Source organism: Tursiops truncatus, chromosome 6, assembly GCF_011762595.2.
Source record: "Tursiops truncatus isolate mTurTru1 chromosome 6, mTurTru1.mat.Y, whole genome shotgun sequence".
Classification (NCBI taxonomy): Eukaryota; Metazoa; Chordata; class Mammalia; order Artiodactyla; family Delphinidae; genus Tursiops; species Tursiops truncatus.
In genome coordinates, this window is record NC_047039.1 from 12,480,462 (window position 1) to 12,508,453 (window position 27,992).

A 27,992-nucleotide genomic window follows, 5' to 3' on the forward strand; every position below is an offset into this window, starting at 1 on the left:
CCTACAATAGACCCCCTCCTCTGTGAGCCCTGAGGCCCTCTGGCAGAACAAATGCTCTGACGGTCATGGCCCCATTGTACCTCATACATGATAAATAATTACATCACGTGGTGGCTGTCTCCCGAGTGTAGCGGCCTCAGGAGGGCAGGAATATCGTCCGCTCCTACGTGATCGGCACACTGGCAGTCCCTCTAGGATTTGAGGAACTCAACTATGGAAAACGTGTATGTAGACAGGTAAGGCCTCCTTTCCCCTGAACTCCCAGGCAACACACGGGACATAAAATAACGTACTGACAGAAAGAGTTCTGTGAGAGCTTTAATGGCACAAAATGTTTGTAGCTACAAGTTATACATGGATTGTAAACTGTATATAATGATACAAAGTGCTAACTAAATAGATGAAGAATGCATAATCACTTTGGCTCAGTTAATTCCGATAATTTCAACAACTGGTTCACTTGAAAATTCATCATCTAAGTCTTCAGTTTTCATGTTTTAGAACAGTAGATGTTTTTACTGCAATCAAAGGAACTTGCCACACTTTTCCATGTGCAAGTTTGTGCAGTTTTGCTCTTGATTATATTTACAAATATCTTAAGCCAGTTTTCATCAAACATAAGAAAAATGAAGACTGCCTTTTCGTCCTCAAATTGTAAACAGGTGTAAAGCTTTCTAAACATTAATCTTAAAAATGTCAACTGTTAGTTGTCGAATTCTCCTTTCCAATCACACAATCTGTTTCCATTCAACACAAATCTGGGTAGGAGCATAAACATTTATCCCAGATGTTAGGGTTATCAATAAATACTGCATGATTTCATCTTACGATTAAGTTCTACTGTGATCATGTATTCATGTTTTAAGTAATAGTCCAAAATTTCAGAGCTATTTTAAGAAAAAGGGCAGGACTAAATTTATTTTCAATGTTGGAAAAACCCCACAAATATACCCAAATTCAGCCACACACCTGACAAGATCACTACTGAATTTCAAAAGAGAGTAATGTGTTGCCTGTAAAAAGCTGCTTTTCTTTAGGTATAATTTTACTTTTTCCTCCCATGATACCAACTGTAATACAAATTGTATATTAGAACTGTTTAGCTCTTTAGTTCTCCTAACTTTACCGGCCTTTCCAATTTTATTCAGACTTTTCAAAGTCAGCGGGCCAGCAGATTTACTTTCTTCCCAAAGAAATATGAAGACTTGAAATAAATAGGTTACAGAAGGCAAATCAAACGTTATCAGATGTGTGAATAAGATAGAAACAAGGAATAATAAAAAAATGTCCAAAATTATTTAGACACCAAAATCTAGAAAGAAAAACAAAGTCAAAGAATTCAGAAGACTATCTGGATATCTCATCTTTCTTAAAGACAGCCAGCTACGTTCTTAAAAAACGAGAGTCAGAAATTAATTTTTTTGTTTAATCTGTATGTTATTTTCCACTATAACACATCAACTTTACAAAACTTCATGTGAGAGAGAAAAGACTCAGGTAGTTTCTGCAAACTAGCAAACCTGCTGGTCAGAGTGCTTTTATTCAAGTCAACCTGATGCTCCTTATTTACTGAATAGATTGCTAGCCTTCAAATTAACAATGGTTCTCTAAATATTCAATGCCTATACCATAAACAGTAATTATTTATATATAAAACATATAATAGTATCCTTTAGAATCATGCTGTGTGTTCAGAAAGTCAATAAACCTACTTGAAATGACGGGTAAATCTGTTGCTTTCTAACAATTTGGTCCTAAAGCTTCACATTTGAGAAAGGAACCAAAAGGTATATCATTAGAGGAAGTTGTTGAGTGTTCTGGAACTTCAGGAGTTGAACATAACTGAAAAGATGGCTACAGGAGAAGGAAATGGCTGGCGCCTGCACAATCACAGGAATCGCCTTGGGCAGGTTGTACAGTAAACATGAGAAAGGGAGAGAGCAGAAGAAAACCAATGGCATCTCTTCAGAACTCTGTCAACTGTTCCCACAACCCAAGTCTGGTTTTCAAAGTTGCCCAAGTGCTTGAAATAACTCTGAAACAGTTATCTTCAGAGTTTAAAGGCTTCAGAGTGTAAGTGATGCTTCCTAAAACAAGAAGCCTGTATTTATACCACAAATTGGAACTCACTCCAAAGCCTCTTAGGAAAAAAGAAAAAAAGAAAAAAGAAAAATCAAAGCCACGAAAAATTCACATGCAGCTAATAAACATAAAAATACCAAACACGCACACAGAAGTCCCCAAAGCAATTTCATAGATTTCTAGGCCTGAGACATTCCTTACCAGAAATAAAGGTTCTACACCATAGAAAAGACAGCATTATAACATACTAGTATTAAAATCTGCTGATGTATTCGAGTTCTTCTATTTTATACCTATCATTTACATAGCTTGCCTCCTACAAATTAAAAGGCGCCATTAAGAGGCTTAGACAAAAAGTGGCTCCAAAGCTGGTTTAAAATAAGTTTTTATTGCCCAGGATATTTTTTTTTCTTGTGTCCTATTTTGTTTGTTTTTTTTCTTTTTTAATAACTATAAATTCAAGCTTAGGGAAGCTTGCCTTTGTCTTGAAAAAAAAAAAAAAAACCAACAACAAAGCTTTTATATCATTTGCTAACCTGGTCTTGCTTTAAGAGAAAGATGGGAGTTATCTTGCAAGAGTAAAATTTATACCATGAATGATGCAGGTCTAAGTCTGGTGGTACCTAAAAGGAGACAACAGCATTGTTGACAAAATTATAATCTGCTGGTGGCATTTGCAGAAAAGAAGCCCTTGCAAATTTCTAAACAACAGTAAACTCTGTTAGGAAATTCTAAAGTGTTTTACAGGCCAAAAAGGGAATGAGGTTAGTAAAATGCCTCAACAGAGTTTGAATAAAATACTGGATTTGAGAGTTACTGGAACTTGGATATGTAAAAATAGGGTGTAGGTTGGGTCATGCTTACAATGGTCTCAAGTTCAAATAAACTACTGTGACAATACACCACTTCACAAGTCACACGCTTTCCCAGGGGCTCTTCTTTTCCCTTAGTAGGTGCTGGCAGAAGGCGTGCTGAGTCGTTTTCCAATGTAGATGCTGAAAGGAAACACAGTATATCATGTTTCATCTGTTTCAACAGCTCTATACCAACTTGCCCACAGGCTGAACTGTACTTACAAATGAGAATTTTCAGCCATTGTACAAGGCTCTAAAGGTTCGTGTGTACAGTTCCCTAACACCCTGAAATCATCACTGACTTACTTAAAGCTAGTCATCAGCCAGCTAAACTGGTTTTATATGATTATGTTTACTCATTGGGCAGGACTGGACATCACTGGGGCAGTGATTAGACAAAGCAAAGCCAGAGAGAACAGATCCCTTCAAAGAGTAAAGCAGAGCTAACCTCCTTTGAGACGGTCCGCTGTGGTGGAGAAAAAATTCCACTGATATTTCAGACACAAAATACAGTAATATACCAAATTACAAAGCTGCCAGTGCTTTAAAATGCTCTTATTAACAGTTTAACTCTTAAGGATTAGGGCCTTATATTACTTTCCCATGCCAAGCAAGTGTTTGACCCTTATATAACAGAAGCAGAAGGGAAGTTAAGGAAAAGATGGAACCAGCCTCACACCCCAACGTAAGAAAACCAACTTTACTTTTTAGAATCCTTTTGTTTTCTACATTCGTCTATAACAACTGTTACACCAGCAAGAGAAACAGTCTGAAGATTCATAAAAGGAAGAGTTCCTCCAAGGTACAAAAGCCGGCCAACCTGTTGAGGGCAGATGAACTAGTGTGCAGTCAGTGCTGCCGGGGAATGTGAACTCCTACCCCATACAGCATTCTCACATACCCCCCGTTCTGCTGCGTGCCATCACTGTGCTCACCCTCACAAAAGCAGATCAGGCACCCAGAAAGGCAGGAGGTGTGTGTGGGAAAGTCACATATGTTTCCAAGTTCATTACCGTGAACATCTCTCCCATATGCTGAGCTCCTTAGAGGAAAGATAAGAGATGCTGTACTTCTTCTGCACATTATATACAGAAGAGGACCCACTGGGCATACTCGAAGAGCAGAGCAGATATGTCTTAAAAATATTTAACCACAAGTGTTTAACTCCTAAAATATTTCAAAAGTGTATTTCCTCAATTGTTCAAATCCAGAAAAAAAAGAAGAATTTAAAAGACATCCCTGGAGGAGTCAAGATGGTGGTGTGGGAAGATGCGGAGTTAGAGTCTCCCCCCAACTAGGGCGCCTGCCGGCCGCTGGTGGGGGACTCTGATGCTCAAGGAGACAGGAGAAGCACAAAGTGAACCGGCGGCTTGTGGGATCTTGGTTCACGAGCCTGGGGTCAGGCCGAAGCTCTTGTGGTGGGAGATCCGAGTCCAAACCACTGAACTAACAGAGAACCTCAGACCCCAGGGAATAGTCATCGGAGTGAGGTCTCATGGAGTTCCTCATCTCAGCACCAAGACCCAGCTCTACCCAACAGCCTACAAACTCCAGTGTTGGAAGCCTCAGGCCAAACAACCAGTAAGACAGGAACACAATCCCATTCATTAAAAAAAAAAAAAAAAAAAAAAAAATGAGATGGCAAAAAAATATGTCACAGATGAAGGAGCAAGGTAAAAACCTACAAGACCAAATAAATGAAGAGGAAATAGGCAATCTACCTGAAAAAAGAATTCAGAGTAATGATAGTTAAGATCATCCAGAATCTCAGAAATAGAATGGAGGCATGGATTGAGAAAATTCAAGAAATGTTTAACAAAGATCTAGAAGAACTAAAGAACAAACAAACAGAGATGAACAACACAATAACTGAAATGAAAAATACACTAGAAGGAATCAATAACAGAATAACTGAGGCAGAAGAACGAATAAGTGAGCTGGAAGACAAAATGGTGGAAATAACTGCTGAGGAGCAGAATAAAGAAAAAAGAATGAAAGGAATTGAAGACAGTCTCAGAGACCTCTGGGACAACACTAAACTCACCAACGTTTGAATTACAGGGGTCCCAGAAGAAGAAGAGAAAAAGAGAGGGTCTGCGAAAATATTTGAAGAGATTATAGTTGAAAACTTCCCTAACACGGGAAAGGAAATAGTCACCCAAGTCAAGGAAGCACAGAGAATCCCATACAGGATAAACCCTAGGAAAAACACACCAAGACACATATTAATCAAACTAACAAAAATTAAATCCAAAGAAAAAATATTAAAAGCAGCAAGGGAAAAACAAAAAATAACATACAAAGGAATCCCCATAATGTTGGAATCCCCATAATGTTATCAGCTGATTTTTCAGTGGAAACTCTGCAGGCCAGAAGGTAGTGGCAGGATATACTTAAAGTGATGAAAGAGAAAAACCTACAACCAAGATTACTCTACCCAGCAAGGATCTCATTCAGATTCGATGGAGAAGTCAAAAGCTTTTCAGATAAGCAAAAGCTAAGAGGATTCAGCACCACCAAACCAGCTTTACAACAAATGCTAAAGAAACTTCTCTAAGCGAGAAACACACAAAAAAGAAAAAGACCCACAAAAAGAAACCCAAAGCAATTAAGAAAATGGTAAGAGGAACATACATATCGATAATAACCTTGAATGTAAATGGATTAAATGGCCCAATCAAAAGACACAGACTGGCTGAATGGATACAAAAACAAGACCCATATATATGCTGTCTACAGGAGACCCACTTCAGACCTAAGAACACATAAAGACTGAAAGTGAAGGGATGGAAAAAGATATTCCATGCAAATGGAAATCAAAAGAAAGCTGGAGTAGCAACACTCGTATCAGATAAAATAAGACTTTAAAATAAAGACTGTTACAAGAGACAAGGAAGGACACTACATAATGATCAAGGGATCAATCCAAGAAGATATAACAAGTATAAATGTTTATGCACGCAACACAGGAGCACCTCAATACATAAGGCAAATGCTAACAACCATGAAAGGAGAAATTGACAGTAACACAATAATAGTAGGGGACTTTAACACCCCACTTACACCAATGGACAGATCATCCAAGCAGAAAATACAGAAACACAAGCTTTAAATGACACAACAGACCAGACAGATCTAATTGATATTTATAGAACATTCCACCCAAAAGTGGCAGAATACACTTTCTTCTCAAGTGCACATGGAACATTCTCCAGGATAGATCACACCTTGGGTCACTAATCAAGCCTCAGAAAATTTAAGAAAATTGAAATCATATCAAGCATCTTTTCTGACCACAACGCTATGAGACTGGAAATCAATTACAGGAAAAAAACTGTAAAAAATACAAATACATGGAGGCTAAACAGTGTGCTAGTAAATAACCAAGACACTACTGAAGAAATCAAAGAGAAAATTTAAAAATACATAGAAACAAATGACAATGAAAACACAACGACCCAAAACCTATGGGAAGCAGCAAAAGCAGTTCTAAGAGGGAAGTTTATAGCAATACAATCTCACCTCAAGAAACAAGAAAAATCTCAAATAAACAACCTAACCCTACACTTAAAACAACTAGCGAAAGAACAAAGAAAACCCGAAGTCTGTAGAAGGAAAGAAATCATAAAGATCAGAGCAGAAATAAACAGAAATGAAGAAAACAATAGCAAAGATCAATAAAACGAAAAGATGGTTCTTTGAGAAGATGAATGAAACTGATAAACCCTTAGCCAGACTCATCAAGAAAAAAAGGGAGAGGATGCAAATCAATAAAATTAGAAATGAAAAAGGAGAAATCACAACTGACACTGCAGAAATACAAAGGATTATAAGAGACTACTACAAACAACTCTATGCCAATAAAATGGACAACCATAAAGAAATGGACAAATTCTTGGAAAGGTACAATTTTCCAAGACCGAATCAGGAAGAATTAGAAAACACAAACAGACCTATCAAAAGTAATGACATTGAAACCATAATTAAAAATCTTCCAAGAAACAGAAGTCCAGGATCAGATGGCTTCACAGGCGAATACTATCAAACATTTAGAGAAGAGCTAACACCGATCCTTCTCAAACTCTTCCAAAAAATTGCAGAGGGAGAAACACTCCCAAATTCATTCTACGAAGTGACCATCACCCTGATACCAAAACCAGAAAAAGATATCACAAAAAAAGAAAATTACAGACCAATATCACTGATGAACATAGATGCAAAAATCCTGAACAAAATACTAGCAAACAGAATCCAACAGCACATTAAGAGGATCATACACAATGATCAAGTGGGATTTACCCCAGAAATGCAAGGATTCTTCAGTATATGCAAATCAATCAACATGATACATCACATTAACAAATTAAGGAATAAAAACCATATGATCATCTCAATAGATGCAGAAAAAGCGTTTGACAAAATTCAACACCCATTTATGATAGAAGCTCTTCAGAAAATGGGCATAGAGGGAACCTACCTCAACATAATAAAGGCCATATATGACAAACCCACAGCAAGCATCATACTCAATAGTGAAAAACTGAAAGCATTTCCACTAAGATCAGGAACAAGAGAAGGATATCCCTCTCGCCACTCTTATTCAACATAGTTTTGGAAGTCCTAGCCACGGCAATCAAAGAAGAAAAAGAAATAAAAAGAATACAAAATTGGAAAAGAAGAAGTAAAGCTGTCACTGTTTGCTGATGACATGATACTATACATAGAAAATCCTAAAGATGCCACCAGAAAACTACTAGAACTAATCAATGAATTTGGTAAGGTTGCAGAATACAAAATTAATGCACAGAAGTCTCTGGCTTTCCTATACACCAACAACAAAAAATCAGAAAGAGAAATTACGAAAACACTCCCATTTACCACTGCAACAAGAAGAATAAAATACCTAGGAATAAACCTGCCTAAGGAGGTGAAAGACTTTTACTCAGAAAACTAGAAAACACTGATGAAAGAAATCAAAGATGACATAAACAAATGGAGAAATATACCATGTTCTTGGATTGGACGAATCAATATTGTGAAAGTGACTATACTACCCAAAGCAATCTACAGATTCAATGCAATCCCTATCAAACTACCAATGGCATTCTTCACAGAATTAGAACGAAAAAATCTTACAATTCGTATGGAAACACAAAAGACCCCGAACAGCCAAAGCAATCTTGAGAAAGAAAAATGGAGTTGGAGGAATGAGGCTCCCCAACTTCAAACTACACCACAAAGCTACAGTAATCAAGACAGTACGGTACTGGCACAAAAACAGAAATATAGATCAATGGTACAGGACAGAATGCCCAGAGATAAACCCACGCACATATGGGCACCTAATTTATGACAAAGGAAGCAAGAACATACAATGGAGAAAAGACAGCCTCTTCAGTGCTGGGAAAACTGGACAGCTACAGCTACATGCAAAAGAATGAAATTAGAACCCTACCTAACACGATACACAAAAATAAACTCCAAATGGATTAAAGACCTAAATGTAAGACCAGACACTATAAAACTCTTAAGAGGAAAACACAGGAAAAACACTCTTAGACATAAATCACAACAAGATTTTTTTGGACCCACCTCCTAGAGTAACAGAAATAAAAACAAAAATAAACAAGTGGGACTTACTTAAACTTGAAAGCTTTCCTACAGCAAAGGAAACCATAAACAAGACAAAAAGACAACCCTGAAAATGGGAGAAAATACTTGCAAATGAAACAACAGACAAGGATTAATCTCTAAAATATACAAACAGCTCATGGAGCTCAATATCAAAAAAAGAAACAATCTAGTTAAAAAATGGGTGGAAGACCTAAACAGACATTTCACCAAGGAAGACAGATAGCCAAGAGGCACATGAAAAGATGCTCAACATCACTAATTATTAGAGAAATGCAAATCAAAACTACAATGAGGTATCACCTCACGCCAGTCAGAATAGCCACCATCAAAAAATTTACAAACAATAAATGCTGGAGAGCGTGTGGAGAAAAGGGAACCCTCCTGCACTGTTGGTGGGAATGTAAATTGATACAATCACTATGGAAAACAGTACGGAGGTTCCTTAGAAAACTAAAAATAGAACTACCATATGACCCAGCAATCTCACTGCTGGACATATACTGTGAGAAAACCATAATTCAAAAAGAGTCATGTACCAAAATGTTCATTGCAGCTCTATTTACAATAGCCTGGAGATGGAAACAACCTAAGTGTCCATCATCGGATGAATGGATAAAGAGGATGTGGCACATATATACAATGGAATATTACTCAGCCATAAAAAGAAATGAAATTGAGTTATTTGTAATGAGGTGGATGGACCTGAGAGTCTGAAGAGTGAAGTACATCAGAAAGAGAAAAACAAATACCGTATGCTAACGCATGTATATGGAATGTAAAAAAAAAGAAAATGTTACTGATGAACCTAGTTGCAGGGCAGAATAAGGAGGCAGACATAGAAAATGCACTTGAGGACATGGGGTGGGAGGGCGAAGCTGGGGCAAAGTGAGAGTAGCGTCGACATATATACACTACCGAATGTAAAATAGTTGGTTGGTGGGAAGCAGCAGCACAGCACAGGGAGACAGGATCCGTGCTTTGCGATGACCTAGAGGCGTAGGATAGGGAGGGTGGGAGGGAGGCTCAAGAGGGAGGGGATATGGGGACATATGTATGCATATGGCTGATGCGCTTTGTTGTACAACCAAAACTAACACAGTACTGTGAAGCAATTATACTCCAATAAAGATCTATTTAAAAAAAAAAAGAAATCCCTGAAAAATTAATGAATTGCAGGTAAATGTGGGGTCAATTTTAGAAGGAAAGAAAAATGCTGTCAATACAAAGAGAAAACAGTAGTAACCCCAACCAGCTTTCCAGTTGCACTCAAGGACTACTCGATAAAATGGTATATTTTCCCATTTGGGAAAGAGAAATGCTCACATCAATGCCAACTTTATACACTAATGATTAATTTACTTTAAAACTCAGCTTATCTTGAGAAATTTATAAACAACAACAACAAGACCCAAAAAGAAAAATCAAATATAGAAGAGCTCACTTTAAAATGAACCTTTAGAGTAGTAAATCATATGAACAACTTATTTTCAAATAAGAAAAAACTCTACTCTTAAAAATGCTTATTGGATAGGTATCCCCCGCTTTTCGAAAGTTTGCTTTTCATTACTTCGCTATGTAGGTTAGACCTATGTTAGTACCTGTTTTCGATAACTGAAAGGAATTCGAAGAGGATTTTCACTTTTATAAAAAAAGGCAAAAAGTGAACAGTGTTCAGCGATGGTTCTGCAGTGAGCTGTTACAGAGGAAGCGCACTCGGAGCAGTGAGAGCGCGTCCTTCCCAGGAATCACACTCAGCACCTCAGCATCCAGCTCCCATAGCTTTGAACTGCATCTGTGAGCATCTGTGCTTTATCTCGATGTATGTTGTGCATCAGTTAGCAAGATGTGTCCTAAGGTAATTGCTTCTTCGCTTTACACCATTTCAGCTTACGGAAGGTTTCATAGACATGCTCTACTTTCAGAGAGCGGGGGAACCCTATACACCAAAAGTGAATCGACTTCAATAATTCTTTTGAGTTCATCCCACTTGTGCTGAAACATGAAAAGGACAACAACACAAACTGCTTTCACGTATATTTCTTACAGCTGGAAATAAAATCTGTGAATAAAATGAATGGAAGAAACTTCAGGCACTGACCAATACTTACCCTAGCCCCAAAGCCAAAACATGGGAAAGGAAGAGAGATGGAATGAACACCTTAAGAAATTCTGCAGAGAAAATCCCCCCTTTCTTCATGGCTCCACTTTTTCTCATGCTTAAGGAAACGGAACGTTTAGGGTGTCTGAAGTGGAACTCCCTGGGGGAAGAAATGCAGAGGCAGGTGTCAGAAATGCATTTGCTGAAAATATCTCAGGAATTAGCAGGCCCACACTACATGCACTGTGTCCACTGAAAAGAACCATGTACTGACTTACTTAGGTGGAATGTTTTCAGGTCTACTGGACCAGTCGGACACCCAGTCTACACTTTTCTTCAAAGCATCCACTTCTTTCTCTCCTTCTGCAACTTCTTCTTCTGACTGTAAAGGAGAATTCACATTTTAAAAAAGGAGAAAAAGAAGACTGATCCTTCCTACTACAGAAGACAAATCTAGACAGAAAATATACAAAAATCGTAAGCTTGTGCATCAATAATTTTTATGTAAAAAGATGTCATTTTTCCAAAAAGGTTGACAAAATGATCTAAGATCAGAGTATTTAACATCTTAAAAAAAACTTGAGTGAGTTTCACTGTTATGTCTAAACACAGCATATAAACCTGAGATTTGAATTATTCCTCAATTAAAAAAAAAAGAATATGAATCTGAAAAAAGTATATTTGGGGATACAGTGTAACTGAAGTGTGGAAAACATTGATAATCATTGAATCTGGGTGATACGTGTATGAAGGGCCATTGTAATATCCTCTTTACTTTTGTATGCATTCAAAATTTTTCATAATTAAAAACAAAGGGGAACATCAAAAAGTATATGCTAACAAATATAAAGTAATGAGAAAATAAAATAACTGGGAGTTGGGCTGAGAAAGTAAATAATTTATAATAACTTAAAATAACTAGTATTTATTAAGCATTTATCAAGAGACAAGCATCAGTCTATGCACTTTACATGCATTAACCTTTACCTTACAACAATCCTGTAAGAAAAGGAACTATTACTATTCCATTCTACAGATGAGGAATCCGAGACATAAATTAAGTGACTGCCCAAGTTTCTATATGCGGTAAGTAGCAGGGCCACTATTCAAACCCAGGCAAATGGTCTCTATACCCCCTACTCTTAGGCATTAGGTTTTACTCCCTAGAAGGAGATTTTTAGACAAATTGCTATCCAAACATTTTCCAAGGTTTATTCAAAACTACTTAAGCCAGGGCTTCCCTGGTGGCGCAGTGGTTGAGAGTCTGCCTGCCGATGCAGAGGATACGGGTTCGTGCCCCGGTCCGGGAAGATCCCACATGCCGCAGAGTGGCTGGGCCCGTGAGCCATGGCCGCTGAGCCTGCGCATCCGGAGCCTGTGCTCCGCAACGGGAGAGGCCACAACAGTGAGAGGCCCGTGTACCACAAACAAACAAACAAACAAAACTACTTAAGCGAAAAGTTTTAAGAGTAATTTATTTAATACAGAGTAAGAACTGGAAATCTTTCACATCAAATAAATTAAAAAAGTCCTTCTCCTTGCTAATGATAATAACCTAAAGTTTCAGGCTAAGATCAATCAAAATTTCCAATAGCTTCTCTTTCCAGACCCCACAGGGACGAGAAATTCCTAAAAAATGACACAGCATTATTTATTCAGTTTTAAGGAATATAATGCTATGACCTCAAACCAAAGGGTCTCAAAGCTAAGCATGATTTTGATTTGTTACTTTGTTTGGATAGAATTCAAACTTTCATTCTTTTTTGTAGGTAGTTATGAAAATTCTCTATGAAACAGCTGCTCCAGGAAGGTAGCTTCAGAGAATCTCTAGACATAGATGGTCCCTTTTGCTATCAAACAGAAAGTAAAATCCCTGTGGATTTTTGCTACTCTGGTACTATCAATCTTATTTAGTTCTGCTGGACTTGGCAAATACCACTGAATGACATAATGTAGCCTTTAGGATTAAGCTTGTTCCACTGAGTATTAAGATTACTCAGAATCATGAGTTGGCTCTCTGGAGTAAATCTGAAAATACCCTAAATCAAAAACGATAAATTGTTACAATTTACTTATAGATCAGCCTGTGCCACACAATACCTCATTCAACACACTGCAGGTCACTTCTGTTCAGTTTCCAACATTGGTCTTAAATGTCGCTTCTAAAACTGCTCAAAGATTCAGGTTTAAATGTGTGAACAAGCTAGTATTTCATACTTTCCAAAAGAATGAAAATATAATAAGATTTTATTCTAATTTTTAAAGATGATGATCTTTGGGCTATTATTAAAAAAAAAAAAACACAAAAACTTCCCAGATCAGTTTAGAATGCTTACCTTAAGAATAAGGATTGTAAGCTCTCCTCATTCACTACTGCCCTGTGCTTCCTTTTATTAATCTTACATTTGCCAGCTTTAGGCTTTAAATTGCCTTCTGATTCTTGGAATTTCAGAATATGGTAAAAATGCACTTAGTCTAATGAAGTAATATTCATGCCTTTATCCAAATCAATAACCCTCGCTCCACAGCTACAACTATTCAGACAGAAGATTCTGATCATTTCAGCCTATTATCATGGGCAGTCCCTTACCTTCTAATCACTTACATTTTCCTTCTCTGCCGCACCTCAAGCTCTCTTAGGTCTCTAAATGTGGATATTAAACTACATAGCACAGAACAGATAAACCACAGTTTTACAGGAGGGAAAAGGAAGACATTTTCACTTTGTATCATCTTCCAATGACACCCGACCCTGTGCTGGCCTATTTGGTCCCAGAAACACACTGAAAAACGCCTCTGAGAGACAATCTACCGTCTATTTTCTGCTACAAAACTGACTCTTGAGGACCATTATCCTAAAAGTCCAGTTTGAACAACTTTTTCCTAAAGGCATTACACCTTAGGCTTCCTTGTACCATGACTCACCAGACATGTGTTTTAGTTCATTCTCACGACCTTGTGAGCTCTTCTGAAATCAATCCCATTCATCGACTTATTTTAGTAGAACAGGGGCCACAGGCCCAGACAGCCCTGGTTTCAGTCCTGACTCTATCACTTACTTGCTTTTGATCTTAGGTAAGTAACTTAATTAAGACACAGCTTCATTTTTTCCAATTCATTCATGGGCATTATGTCACCTCTTTCACTGGGCTGAGAACATTACAGTGGGAAAAAATTTAAAAAAAAAATTTTGCACCTGGAATGTATCTAGTAAATATTAGCTTCTTTCCTTCCTCCTCTTAAAAAGGCTAAAAATGTCATATATTCCTCATGTAGACAATCTAAAAAATTCAATAAGAGCAAGTACCATTAAGTCCTTTATTAACTGTTTTTAACTGTTTCCTAACCCTAAGCTTCCTTCTAATTCATGAAAAAGAAATCCACCTTCCCAAACCCTAAAGTAACTAATTTTTGAATTAGCATTTCTTCAATTAGAAACAAGCAATGCAAAAGGCTTTTTGGAAGTTCAAGTATATTATTCCTATTGATTTCCCTCTTACTAAAAGTCTTACTCTACAGGATATAATGTTTTTCTTATAGGAGTTAGATTGCCTTTTCAAAAACGTAACCTGGTTTAAATTGACTGTAGTAGCCTTGCTACTACAAGTTTCTCTACGGTATAAAGTTCATCATAAAATAAATTAGTATTCCGTCCCATAGTGTTTCTAGGTTTCAGAAAACAGCACAAATAAAGCACAGTCAACGTAGGGAGAAAGTGTGCAGCTTCCTAAACAGAAAGAATACTGGGTGGAACCAAGGTAACATGCAAAATATTTCCAGTGCAAAGGGAGCCAGGACACTGCACAGTGAGAACTCCGCAAAACAAAGTTTTTGTTAGCATTCATTCAAACATTCACTCAACATATATTCTTCAAGTACCTTAACATGGGAGAAAAAAACAACGCCTCCTGTTCTCAAGAATTTGCATTCTTGGGCTTCCCTGGTGGCTCAGTGGTTAAGAATCTGCCTGCCAATGCAGAGGACACGGGTTCGAGCCCTGGTCCGGGAAGATCCCACATGCCGCGGAGCAACTAAGCCCGTGCGCCACAACTACTGAGCCTGCGCTCTAGAGCCCGCAAGCCACAACTACTGAGGCCACATGCCACAACTACTGAAGCCCGCATGCCTAGAGCCAGTATGGGCTCCACAACAAGAGAAGCCACTGCAATGAGAAGCCCGCGCACTGCAACGAAGAGTAGCCCCCGCTCGCCACAACTAGGGAAAGCCCAGGCGCAGCAACGAAGACCCAACACAGCCAAAAATAAATAAATAAAATAAATTTATATATAAAAAAAATTTGCACTCTGACACTTGCAGGTGATCTGACAGATCAATAAAGTCAAGGGCTGGCTATGAACATTCTAAATCATTAACGACAATTATTTATTTATCCCAAGTTTTGCAATAAAAACCTTTGTAAGCTTTCAATACTATATCCATCTATATTTCCAACATGTCAACTCCTTGTGAAACTATATTTAACTTCTTTACCTTAAGGAATCCTGCATAATTTAGGTGAATTTTGTCTCTAGCTTGATTTGATTTCAGACGCAAAAAAGCTTTCACACCTGGTTCTACAACAACCTTCCGTTTCATTTATTCTGTGACCTTAAATAAGACATGCGCCTCAGTTTTCTATTTATAAACTCAAGAAACTAGCCTGGAATATTGGAATGACACATTATAGACAAGAATTTCCCAATTCTTTTAGGACCCCAAATTCTTAGTTGTAAAGGAGCATGACGACGACCACAGCAGCATAAATTCCAACATCAGAAACTGAATAACTTAAAATGGCTTCAAAGTATTTTTCTAAATTTTTTATTGGAGTATAGTTGATTTAAAATGTTGTGAATGTTGTGTTAGTTTCAGGTGTACAGCAAAATGAATCAGTTATACATAAACATGTATCCACTCTTTTTTAGATTCTTTTCCCATATAGGTCATTGTAGAGCACCGAGAAGAGTTCCCTGTGCTCTACAGTAGGTCCTTATTAGTTATCTATTTTATATACAGTTGTGTGTATATCTCAATCCCAATCTCCCAATTTATCCCTTTCCCCCTGGTAACCATAAGTTTGTTTTCTACATCTGTGACTCTATTTCTGTTTTGTAAATAAGTTCATTTATACCATTTTTTTAGATTCCACAAATAAACAATATCATATATTTGTCTTTCTCTGACTTACTTCACTCAGTATGACAATGTCTAGGTCCGTCTACGTTGCTACAAATGACATTATTTCGTTCTTTTTTACGGCTGAGTAATATTCCATTGTTCAAACAATTTTTTAAAGTCTTCATATTCTTTACTATATTTCAGCAAAACAGACTTAGAGATTTGCATTTTTCCTAATTATCTAATGCAAATCAGAAAAATAAACAAACATACACACACACCTGAGAGCTATGGTCCCTGCTGGTGTGCATTTCCACATCAAACATGATCTGCCCATCTTCTTGTGGGGAAGGGCTAGAAGAAAAAGACACATTTATAGCCATTAGTTTTAATTCTCATTTTGTCAAATAAATTAGCCTCTACTGGAAATTAGAAAATTAAAAGTTATAGTGGTATGTCTTTGAAAAAGCAGCAAATCAGAAAGTATACCACAACCCCATGTAAGAAAAAATGAAATTGAGCACCCTTACTCCCAAATGTTCTAGAATTTTTCAGTGGTGATAAATTCCTTTGCAATGATAAATCTGCAACGGAAATACTACCTAAAGACACAAGACTGTCACATTTTCTTATTTTTACTCTTTTTCCAATAAATGTAAAATGATCTTCAAATTCAGAAACTCTAGTTTGGGGTTCTTTTTCTCAAAGTTCTTTCATCGTTAAACAATTCACCAGCTATCTTCAAAGTGTGAAAGCGGCTCTTAACGACTCTTTCAAAGGGTCTTTGAGGTTAAAATTGTTTTCATACTACTATCAGGATTTATTTGCCTTTTTCATTCTCATTTTGCCATGTGTGTACAGTGAAAATTTCCAAAGGCTAAATTTTGTGTAATAGCATATACACATAGAAAGAATGTAAAAGCAGGTGAGAGTCCAGCTGTTTTCTATTAAGCCAGATATTAAAGAGATTTGCATAAACGTAAGACAATGCCACTATTCTTACTAATTTTTTTGGTTATGGACAACAGGTAAATTTTGTTTAAAAAAGTTACTTATGTTAACATGTAATAGGCTTCTTGTTGAATGAAGGAATACAAATCTTTTTAATGTTCTCCGTTTTAATTTCTAATATAGTAAATATCAAAATATATAACCCACATAAACAAAAGATCTTTGGGGTCCCCAATAGTTACTACAAGTGTAAAGGAGTACTGAGCCCAAACAGTTTGAGAACCACTATTTTACTTACTTTTGAAATACTGACTTTGAGATATTTCAGAGTGAATTATATAAACTTATAGCAAGTGATAACCTTTCACAAGTACAAGATATATTCCCAGAACTATAAAAATTTACAGATACAGTTTTAGACAAAGATACATGGTCACAAGCTGTACTTGATACAAGAGATGAATACAATGTGCTAAGTGCTATTCTTAGCTTTATCAATGATTCCTTGTGTAACCACAGCGAGTCACTAGACCTTTCACTACACACCCCAGCTCCCCAAATGTAAACTCAAGTGGGCATGAAGGATGCTCCAGGCTTAAGTTGCTCAAAGGAATAGATATTAACTATCAACGCTGTCAAGAGCATGTGTCCAATGGTAATACATAGAGATGCTGGTGAGACTGACTGGAAAGTAAGTAAGATCACCAGTCTTTGACGATTATAACTGATGTAGGAGATTCTGAAGTGGGGGAAGGAAAAGTGAAAAACTGGTTCCATACCAAACCACCATATTATTGTATTTAGAAAATTTTTGTCTTCAACGAGAAATCTCAGGCTATAGCACAGGAACCAAGTAGAACGAGGGACTCTGGTTGTCCTCAGTATACTGTTATTATGCTCATAACACTGTTGGATTCACAGCCAGAGGTCAAGTTAAGGACCAGCCTTACAGAACCATGACCAGGTCAAGGCAGCAGAATGACCAAGTCAAAAAGCCAAGAGAAGCACAGCTCTGCTTTACACTCTTCTTACCACTGGCACCAAGCTCGCTTAGACAAATACTCAACATCTCACTGGTAGACTGATCCATTTGGGATGCATTATCATCCTGGCTCATGTTAGGATCCGCTGGGGAGCTTTTACAATTTTCTCACGTTGGGCTTCCCTGGTGGCGCAGTGGTTGAGAATCTGCCTGCTAATGCAGGGCACACGGGTTCGAGCCCTGGTCTGGGAGGATCCCACATGCCGCGGAGCAACTAGGCCCGTGAGCCACAACTACTGAGCCTGCGCGTCTGGAGCCTGTGCTCCGCAACAAGAGAGGCCACGACAGTGAGAGGCCCGCGCACCACGATGAAGAGTGGCCCCCGCTTGCCGCAACTAGAGAAAGCCCTCGCACAGAAACGAAGACTCAACACAGCAAAAATAAATAAATAAATAAATAAAACCTCCTACCCCAACATCTTCTTTAAAAAAAAAAATTTTCTCATGTCTCGACAACAGAACGAGATTCTCTAGGGATGGGGTCTGTGTACTGGTATTTTTAAAAGCTCCCTGTGGGAATATAGTGTGTAGGCTGGAAACTCCTACAATAGGTTGGAAACTCCTACAATAGGCTGGAGCACAAAGCAAAACACATAGGGGCATCTCTTCTAACAACCACCACAGTGACAAAAATATAATGGTGGAATAATTTTTAAATTTTTAAATATGTATGAAAATATACATAAATTAGCTTGGGGACGAATAGCCAACAATCCTAAACCATTTCCGCCTACAAGAAGCACTGCTTAACAACCTCAAATCTAGAGATGCTGGCAATTCAGATGACATGAACTGTGAAGACATTCTTAAATGTTCAAGTGTTAGGTATCCCAGGAGAGCATTACTGAGCTAGAGTTCCAGGCCTCCCTTGAGACGTGACCAGTGACCCAGAGCCTGAAGATGTGTAAGTGGAGAACAGGAAAATGTCCCAGGGCACCCGCCACATCTCGATTTACATGTTCAGAAACCTAACTGAAACGTGATCACGGGAAGATGAATTCGTGTTCGACCACAAGTATAACTGCAACCAGAAATGACATAAGATGACCAGAAGGCCGGGCAGGTGATCTTATCTCTGCTCAATGACAGCACCAAGTGAACGGCAGGTTAAGGGACTCACCAGTACTTGAACATGTAATAAAAGGCTTATCAACAAGCCCATAAGCAGCAGAAAACTTCAGAAAACCCACCCGTGAGCCTCATAACATAAATGTAACATAATATAAACGTGATTCTCAAAAAACAGACTAATGTCGTAGCTCCCAGAATTGGTGGCAAGCTGCTCAGAGAAGAGCCATCTGCTCTGCTTCTGCTCATGACAAGAGCCATCCCGGCTCTTCCGAAGCACAGGGACACGTGAGTGATGTGACTGGGAGGTGGGTGTGCCAGAGAGCCGTCAGACCCGTCCTCTGCGGCCCTGGTGACAACGGTGGATCATAAGTCACGCAGGCACTTCGAACATGATTTAACTCTTGATTCTCCTTTTCTGCTTTTTCTGATGAGAAATAATATGTACCACACACACAATTTTTACCAAGTATAAAAATCTGGAAGAAGAAAAATGGCCATCATTCCATCCCCTAGAGATAATCACTGTTTACATTTTTAGATGTCCCCTTAGTCTATTTCCTGTGTATCTGCATTTTCTACATGGCCAATAACAGTGAACTCTTAACTAGCCAGAAGATCATCCAGTACCCCAGAATGCTAATACTATGGCTGTCACTGGTCTAAGAATGTTCAATATACCACTATGTCATGTAATACCTAGTCCCTCTGGAAAAAGAGACGCTTGTACTGAAATATAAACTAACAACGCAGTTTCATTCTCCTCATACGTGTCTGTATCCTTAACTCTTTCACCACATGCAGGCCTTAATTGAAGAATGTCTCCCCAAGCCAAATATAGAAAAACGAGGTCTGAAACAAAACTTCCTCTGAGCTCTAAGGAAACGCAATGGCCGCCTTCAAAATTAACTATCTTTACAGACCTTAGTTGGTGCTTCCACCGTGCAAATACTGCTATACAACAAGCTGAATCAACTTGTACCTCCTGCGACTCAAACATTTCCTGAATGTCTACTGTATGCCAGCATCATGACTGTCAAGGGTACAGAGGAGATGAAACAGGATCCCTGCCTTCTAAAGCCTCACAATCTAGAAGGGAGGACAGAGATTACAGAGGTAACTGTATTGGCGGCAGAAAGAGAGCTGTGAAAGGACAAAGGAAAACGGGAGAAAGTTAGATTAATTCTGTAAGTAAACATTTATACCGCTGACTTTTAAACTAGTAAACATCTGAAAACGACACAATCTAAGGAAACTGATTTAATCTGAGGAGAAAGTGGGCACCCATGTCCTTGTCAATTGGCTATCTGATTTAAACACACATGCTGCAAGAAATCGGGAGTTGTAAATTTTGTCACATGAAGATGTAAGCAATTTATTTTTTCTAGTGGGAAGTAACCTTGCAAGGGAGTTGTAAATTTTGTCACATGAAGATGTAAGCAATTTATTTTTTCTAGTGGGAAGTAACCTTGCAACCCTTCCATTTCCAGAATTCCACCAAAACGTGGATCTCACTTACCTGTCGCAGTGAGAACTGCCTCTTGAACTGCTCTGTCCGGATTCATGTTGTGCATCCAAAAGAATCTTCTCCATGTCTCCATTGTGGATAGAGGATGAGGAGGGTACGTGTTCTAGACCCCCATTTTTCCCATTGCCATTATCATTGCCATTGCTGCTATTCATGGGGAGCTCCACCCAGGAACCTGTTGGACAAGTCAGATAACTGCAGTTAACCACAGCAGAACAGGAGTCTCTCGTGTGCACACAGCATGTGAATATGGTGAATTCAGATAAGAATTCTGGCTCGCCTCAAAGCAAATGCCAAAGTATTCTGAAGAAAATAAACAAGGAGCAATAAAAGTCTGAAAAGCTATATAGTGCTGTTCCTGAAGGAGCTCGTGCAATCAACTGATTTAGAAGAAGCTGGACCTCTAAAATGAGTATCTTAGAAGATGTGTCTTTCAGCCAGTTTCCTCTCTGGTTAAAACTCAATTTACATACAATAAATACTTTACTGAAAATTTTTGGTTGCTTTTCAAAAAATAAACAGCTACTTTATTACCAGACAGGGTACTTACGTTTAATATTTTAATTACATATATATATTTTTCCAGTCTACCTCAGCTATTTAGTTGTATCTTCTCCATCTACCTCAGCTATTTAGTTGTGTCCTCTCCACCTGTATTTAGAAACGTCGTAAAGGTCATCTAAGTATGTTAACAACTGTGCCTTAATTAGCACAAACAATTGAGAGGTTCCTGGAGCGGGAACTTAAATCCAATCATCAACATTTCAGTTTGTGTGCAAGTCTGGAGCATAAAATGAATGCAGCTGGCTCTTAACTAAATCAGGTGAGAATGCTTAAAAACCCTAAAAAAAGCTTTATCCCTATCCCACACATTAGCTTCTTCCCTTCCTTTATGCCTCCCTCTTTCTACTTCTCCTTTCTCTATGCACTAAACATACCTTGCAAGCTGGCCTTTTCTCTCTTCTCTCCCACAAGTTCACACTTTCTAGGGTTTTCATGAAGCCTCGTTGGTTTGGGGCAGAAAACCAGGCATCTGCTACGGGCAACACTGACGTTGCCTCAGGCGAACAGTCAAAGAGGGTGGAGCCACAGGAAAGGATGGGGCCCTGGTAATTTGGACTGGTCTTGAAAATACTGGCTCCATGAGTTTGCTGACTACATGAAGGTCCTTTCATTCTAATAAGCATTGACAACAGTAGCCAATAAAACAACTTCATAACAAAAAGAGAGTGGTGTATGTTTTTTCTAATTTCCATTCCTTACAACAAATTTTGTTTTAGAAAACATAACCAAGCAGGTTGGTGGAGCCATTTCTCTAAACTCCAAGCAGAAGTGTTAGAGAGAGTTCTGTAGCAGAACAGTCTTCCATCCGTAAATCAGAATAACAGGCCCAAACCCTAAAATGAGATTACCGCTAATCCAGACCCAGAAGTGAACTCAACATCACCCGTCTACAAAGGAAAAGCTCAAAGGTAGCCCTGGTTGGAAATCTGACTCTCCCACTTACTATGACATTCTGAGCTTCAGTTTCCTCATTTGTAAAACAGAGATGATTACATAGTACCTTCCCCCCAGGGTTGCTGTGATGATTAAATAGAGTAACACAGGTAAAATGCCTAGTAAACAGGAGATACTCATCAATACACTAGTTAAAAGAGTTGATATTTGTAATGTACTTAGAACAGCATTTGCTCCATAGAAGTGAAGTTACCCTTTCCCTCCTTCCCCTCCAAGGTGGTCCCAGTGGCTGTCAGAGTCCCATCATCACCCCCCATTCTTTGGGACTGTACTGCCAAACAACACAACTCCATGACATCTCCACGGTCTCATTCCGTCCACACACAAAAATGGACACAGGCTAGGCAGTATTCAAAATGGATGAAGAAATTCAACTAGCAAAGCTAATAAGATAGATCTAACACTGAAGGTCATTTAACTAAATACTTGTGGAGTGCCTCTGGAATGCATAAGAAATATACCACGAGCATCCCTAAATTTAGAGCTCTACAAAATATTTTAACTGAAAAGAGCGACAGAGAGAGAGGTATATGATGAACAAACTGTTTTTTTCCTACTCCCACTCTTTCTAGGACTGTCCAATTTATTCTACACCAATGGGACCAGTTCTTGTACAGAAGCCCAAAGTGAAAAAAATAAAAGGCTGCAGGTGCTCTGGCAGAAGCAGAACTAAGGAACCAGGAGTTCTAGATGGGTCTCCGTGGAAGCCAGTCTTCTCTAAAAGACAATTAACATTCACTTGAAGCAGCTGATCAGAGAGAAAAAAGGCTGTAACAATGTCAGGTTTTCAAAACCTTGCTTTTTTGAAGGACTTCCAAACCCATATCTAAATTCTACCTTCTACATTAAATATATGTAAGTAATCACAATGTAGGAACTTGAGGAGACCCACCCAGAAAAGCTTAGTGAAAAGGACCTGTAATTGCCTTACTCTGTAACATAACTGAAGGCACCTCTACTCAAGGCAGACAGTACCTATCGGGCATGTATTAGCATAGTGGCTCAGACCACAGACTGAAGCCAGACTCTCCTTCTACCTTCTATCATGTCCAGTTGTCCCAGACTCCCCTTCTATCACATCAGATTGTCACAGCCTAGACAGGTCACTTAACCTCTCTGTGTTCCAGTAACCTCTCTGTGTTCCAGTTTTCTCATCTGTAAAATAGGGATAATAACTGTGTCTACCTGAAGGTGATCAAAAGGTACAAACTTCCAGTCAGGAGAGAAATAAGTCCTGGGGATGTATGTAATTTACAGCATGGTGACTACAGTTAATAACTGTATTGTATATTTGAAAGAAAAGAGTAGATCTTAGAAGTTCTCATCATAAGAAAAAAATTTTTTCGTAACTGTGTGGTGATGAATGTTAACTAGGCTTACTGTGGTGGTCATTTCAAAATGAATGAAAAAATAAATAAAATCATTATTTTGTACACCTGAAACTAATGTTATATGTCACACCTCAATTTAAAAAAAACACACACTGAATGGTTGCCTGCACATAGTGGAAAAAAACCCACAAAACACCACATCTACCTCATAGGGCTGTTGGGAGGATGACAGGAATAAAACACAACGAAAAGTTCCGAGTACATAACAAGTGCTATGTGTTAGTTACTATTATAATTATACTCAGTATCTTTTAAAAACATTTCTTACTACAAAATTAATGCATTCCTTGAAAATGTAAACATCAGTATGTGAAGGAAAAAAATTGATACCTCTCCTCCCAACCTCTCATTCCTACTCCTAAAGGAAACTGCTTTTAACAGTTTCATATGTAGACTTCCAGAGAATACTTTTGTGTTTTGCTTTTGTTATTACAAATAAAAACAATGGAATTGTACTGTATATATTTTTCTGTAAATAGTGTTTCTTACCTAACAACTCGTTGATGTCTTTCAATGTCAATATATATTGCCTTACTTTGTTCTTTGGAACTGCACTGCATCCCATCATAAAGATATACCATGCTTTAACCATTATCCAAATGGCAATGGTTAATCATCACCCAAATGATTGCTTCTAATATTCTGTTATTACAACCAGGACTTCCATGAACATTCTGCTGGGTAATCTGGCAATACCCATTAAAAGCCTTAAAATGGTAGATTTCCTTTAACTCTTAATTCTGTTCCAGTAATATCATCTATGGAAATAATCAGTTCTGCAGAGAAAGTCAGGACATAGATATCCATTAAATGTTTACATACTTAAAGCAATTATACTCCAATAAAGAATTAAAAAAAATTTAGATCTGAAAAAAAAATGTGTATATACTAGCTTTATCTTTTGAGTAAAGTGGAAAAAATCAAACTTATCTTTCTCAATAGTTGAACTGCACATACCTTTTTCTCATCTCCTAGTTCATTCCTGATTTATAGCCTCAGAATTTCTTGACGTTCTAACACTACCAATCCTCACGAAGTCCCTTTTTACTTGGAAAGGAAATAAGACATGAGGACTGTGCTGTCCAAGCAATACAATGCAGGAAAAAAATCTGAGTGAATTCCCTTCCTAATAATTAAGCCTTTAAAATTAAAAACTGGAGGCTCCATTATATTAAAAGACTACTTACAAACTAACAATCGTTCTCTTAAGCCAGGTGATACATATACACACTACAGGAGCTATTTTCTAGTTTAAGTCTGAGAACTGCTAAGAGGATTCAGAGATGCATGCTTCTACATTCTGTAATACAGTTCTTCGTGAAGGTTGGTCCAATAATTGTGATTTGCATTCATGACTGTATGCTGTATTTACTCTTTATAATTTTATAATCACCAGTTTAATCCTCTTGCAAGGACAGTGAGGGAATGGGGGAAGAGAGAAAAGGAAAAAGAGTATTTCTCATTCTTTCCCCAACTTTTCAATTCCATGTGTAACTCATCGTAACCGGGGCTAACACATTTCATCATGTCTTATTTTCTTTCCTCAAAACATGTATTTTATTTCAAGTACCTGATGCTGGAATCCAGACTGAGAACATTCACTAACATTTTTCTAAAAAAAAAAAAGTATTATAAGGCATTGGAGTTTCACGTGTCATAGCCTTAAAAGCCTTCTTGCCATAACTAAGGAAGCAAGTACATCATTAGCTGTAGATATTTAAAAAGATAAAAAAGGCTGTACTAAAAAAAAAGAAAAAGAAAAAAAAAGGCTGCACTTCCTACATGAAACAATAACAAGAATTTTATTACTACCATAATTTTCCTCATATTACCTACTGAATTTTATGACATAAATGTCCAATATTCTTAAGTAACTTGATAGTTTTCTCTAGAATAAAACTATCAACTGGAAAATATCCTTTTAACTTTGGAAGTAGTTCAGATATTTGTCCACTAATTTGTAATGAAAGCAAACAGTCCCCATACAAGGATAAACTTAAAAAAAAAATCAGAGAACGGTTTCATTATTCCAAATATTTCAATAATTTTCTATTAAAACTTTGACCCCTGAACTAAAGATAAAATCCCAAGCCAGAGATAATCTGTACAATGAGTTCATCTCCTGTTTTTCAGAGTTGTGCAACTTTATGCAACAAACAACTTCAACTTATCAGCAATTTGGATAGTATTAGATGCCCGAATAAGTTGTTTTGCTCAGTGCCCAAAAATCACTTGAAGGAATCAATAAGACTTCTTGTTTTGTTCAGTCCAGTGTTGTATAATGAGCTAAAAAAGAGTAAAAGGCGAAAGGAGCGTAATGAAACATGGCACTTATCTGAAAGCTTTTCAGTAACATTTAAAAGCAGCTCACCCTAGCTCAAATAAAATACTTTCTATCTAGCAGATTTCCCAAAGCAACATTTTGATATCACACACAGGCTGAGCATTCTTGCACTTCTGTAAGAGCTAATACAAACGTAGCAGTACCTGATTGGCCAAGGACATCAAAGACCTCAGAGGTCTGTCAGGACACGGAGGAAAACCATCACACAGAGCTCAACCCCATTTTTCTGTTACATGGTCAAAGGAAAAGAAAAATTCCTTTGCTTTCTGTGAAGTTGGGTACACATAGTAACCAAACAGCCAACTTGTAAGTATCACAGAAAACTGGAATACAATTAAGAAACAGTACATTAAAAAGAGATCAATAGGCAGGTCACCTCTATACGTTAGGTGGCATACACTGAGAGAATAAGAAACACGCATAATCAGGGGATTGTGGGCCAATGAAAAGAAGTGTCCTGAAAGCAACACTAGTCGGGTGAAAGTAAAACCTCAGCTCTAGGACCTAGCCTGCCATGAACTTGGACAACACACTTCACTCTAGACCTGTTTGTTTTTTCTATTGAAGTAGAGTTAATTTACAATGTTGTGCTAATTCCTGCTGTAGAGCAAAGGGACTCAGTTATACACATATACCCATTCTTTTTTTCTGTATCTTTTCCATTATGGTTTATCCCAGGAGATTGGCTATAGTTCCCTGTGCTATACAGTAGAACCTTGTTTTTTATCCATTCTAAATAGACCTGTTTCTCTACCAGTAAATAAAAGTGGACAGTTATTGCTAAAGTTTCTTCCCGTTCTAAAATCACATGGTTCTAAATACAGGTAATTAATTTTAAAATGCATATTAATATGTGAAGCAAAGAACATTAAAACACACAGAAATTAATCTTAATTTACTGTGGGAAATAATATCTAAATCTTACATTCTAGAACATAAGACACTTAAAAGTTTTTAAAAGTCAACATTTAAAGAATCACCTAATCAAAAGATGGAGCAAAAAGAATAAGCAATGAAAACATCTTGTGCGGACAGGAACTCTCTTCCCTAAAATAATTGTTAGGCCACGCTGGAACACCTCCCTCTGATGAAAGATCTTAGAGTGCCTTTAAATGTCATTTAAGCATCCAACTGATTTTTAAACGACTTCATCTGGCCATACGCTAACTGTCCCAACCACCTCTTTCAAAAGGTAAATTACAGGAAGGTTAAGGCAAGAACCTTTCCAAGGCTTCCAGCGAGCTTTAAAGACAACAGGGAATCACCTTAGAACAAGATGTCTAAGCACCAGAATGTTAGCAAAAGCAACTGTAGTTGGTCGTAATTCGATACTGCCATTAACTTTCAACCGCCCCAGTGTACCAATGTATTTTTAATCCCGTTTCTGAAAATTCATTGCCCCAGACTCCGTGATCTGTGCAATCTTGGATGGTTCAAGAAGCTGTTCGTAAGCAGGTTTACAGGACACACAACCCCAATGTTAAAAAAAAAAAAAAAAAAAAATTACTTGAGCAACTCTGAAACATTTTTAAAAAAAAGTAGTATAGCCTCCTCACACCCACCCCCCGTCACGTGATACAAGTAACCACTAAATTACCAAATAATTCTCCTGGCCAGCTCGTGCTAACAAAGGAACGCAACCAGAGGTCTCACATTTTGAGCCCTGGGGGAAGGCCGACCCAGTGAGGTGGGGTCAGCCGGGCTTGGCCCAAGGCCTGCCGCACACTTGACCTCCCGCCCGTCCCTCGCCCGCCCCCTCCTCTCAGTCCGCCGCCCGCGTCCATCCCCTGGCGTCCCCGCCGCACGTCCCCATCCCTGCCCACGTCCACTTGGCGGCCCGCTCCGCCCACCCTCCCTCCCCGCGCCCCAAGGCCCGCCCCTCCACGCCCCGATTGGCTCCGCTCAGGGGCCCACCACAGGTGGGATCCGCTCGACGCCCTCGTCTTCCCACCCACCTACCCTTCCCAACGGCGAACCCAAGCAGCCCCCCACCCAAGACCCCAGGAAGGAGCTGAGCCAGGTCTGGAGGAAGACAGGAGCAACTCCTCCTGACAGGTGACGGGAGCTGTCAGTCATCCGCACATCCTAGGCCTTGACCAATGGGCTGCTTTCTCCCCCCGCTCCCCGCGCGGAGCTGGCGGCAGCGGCCCGAGCAGCTCCTCCTCCCCCATCCCCTTTACCGAGCCCGCCGGCCCAGTACTCACTGTTGAGGCCGGCTGGTGGGGGAAGAGACTGTTCACCTTCCTCACAGTTGTTGTTGTTGTTGTGCGGGGGCGGCGGCTGCTCTACTAAGTGAGACGACATTGTCGGGCGGCTGGAAGAGGTGCGACCGCAGCAGGACCGTCTCTGGTTCTTGGGCAGCAAC

General features: G+C 38.6%; 1 protein-coding gene across 2 annotated transcripts; it reads right to left on the reverse strand.

Annotated features, from left to right (window-relative positions):
* Window positions 1-305: 305 nt before the first annotated feature.
* Window positions 306-27,964, reverse strand: BNIP3L (BCL2 interacting protein 3 like). Of its 2 annotated transcripts, none has more exons than XM_033857627.2 (6): window positions 27,832-27,964; window positions 20,366-20,549; window positions 16,068-16,140; window positions 10,947-11,050; window positions 10,679-10,828; window positions 306-3,077 (listed from the first exon to the last, which is right to left on the reverse strand). In XM_033857627.2, the coding sequence occupies exons 1-6, from the start codon at window positions 27,929-27,931 to the stop codon at window positions 3,029-3,031; spliced, it is 660 nt and encodes a 219-aa protein (XP_033713518.1). In that variant the 5' UTR covers window positions 27,932-27,964; the 3' UTR covers window positions 306-3,028. The 2 variants fall into 2 exon arrangements, with proteins under 2 accessions (XP_033713518.1, XP_033713519.1); XM_033857628.2 differs by lacking the exon at window positions 27,832-27,964 and adding an exon at window positions 21,313-21,435 and having other exon boundaries at window positions 2,452-3,077.
* Window positions 27,965-27,992: the final 28 nt, after the last annotated feature.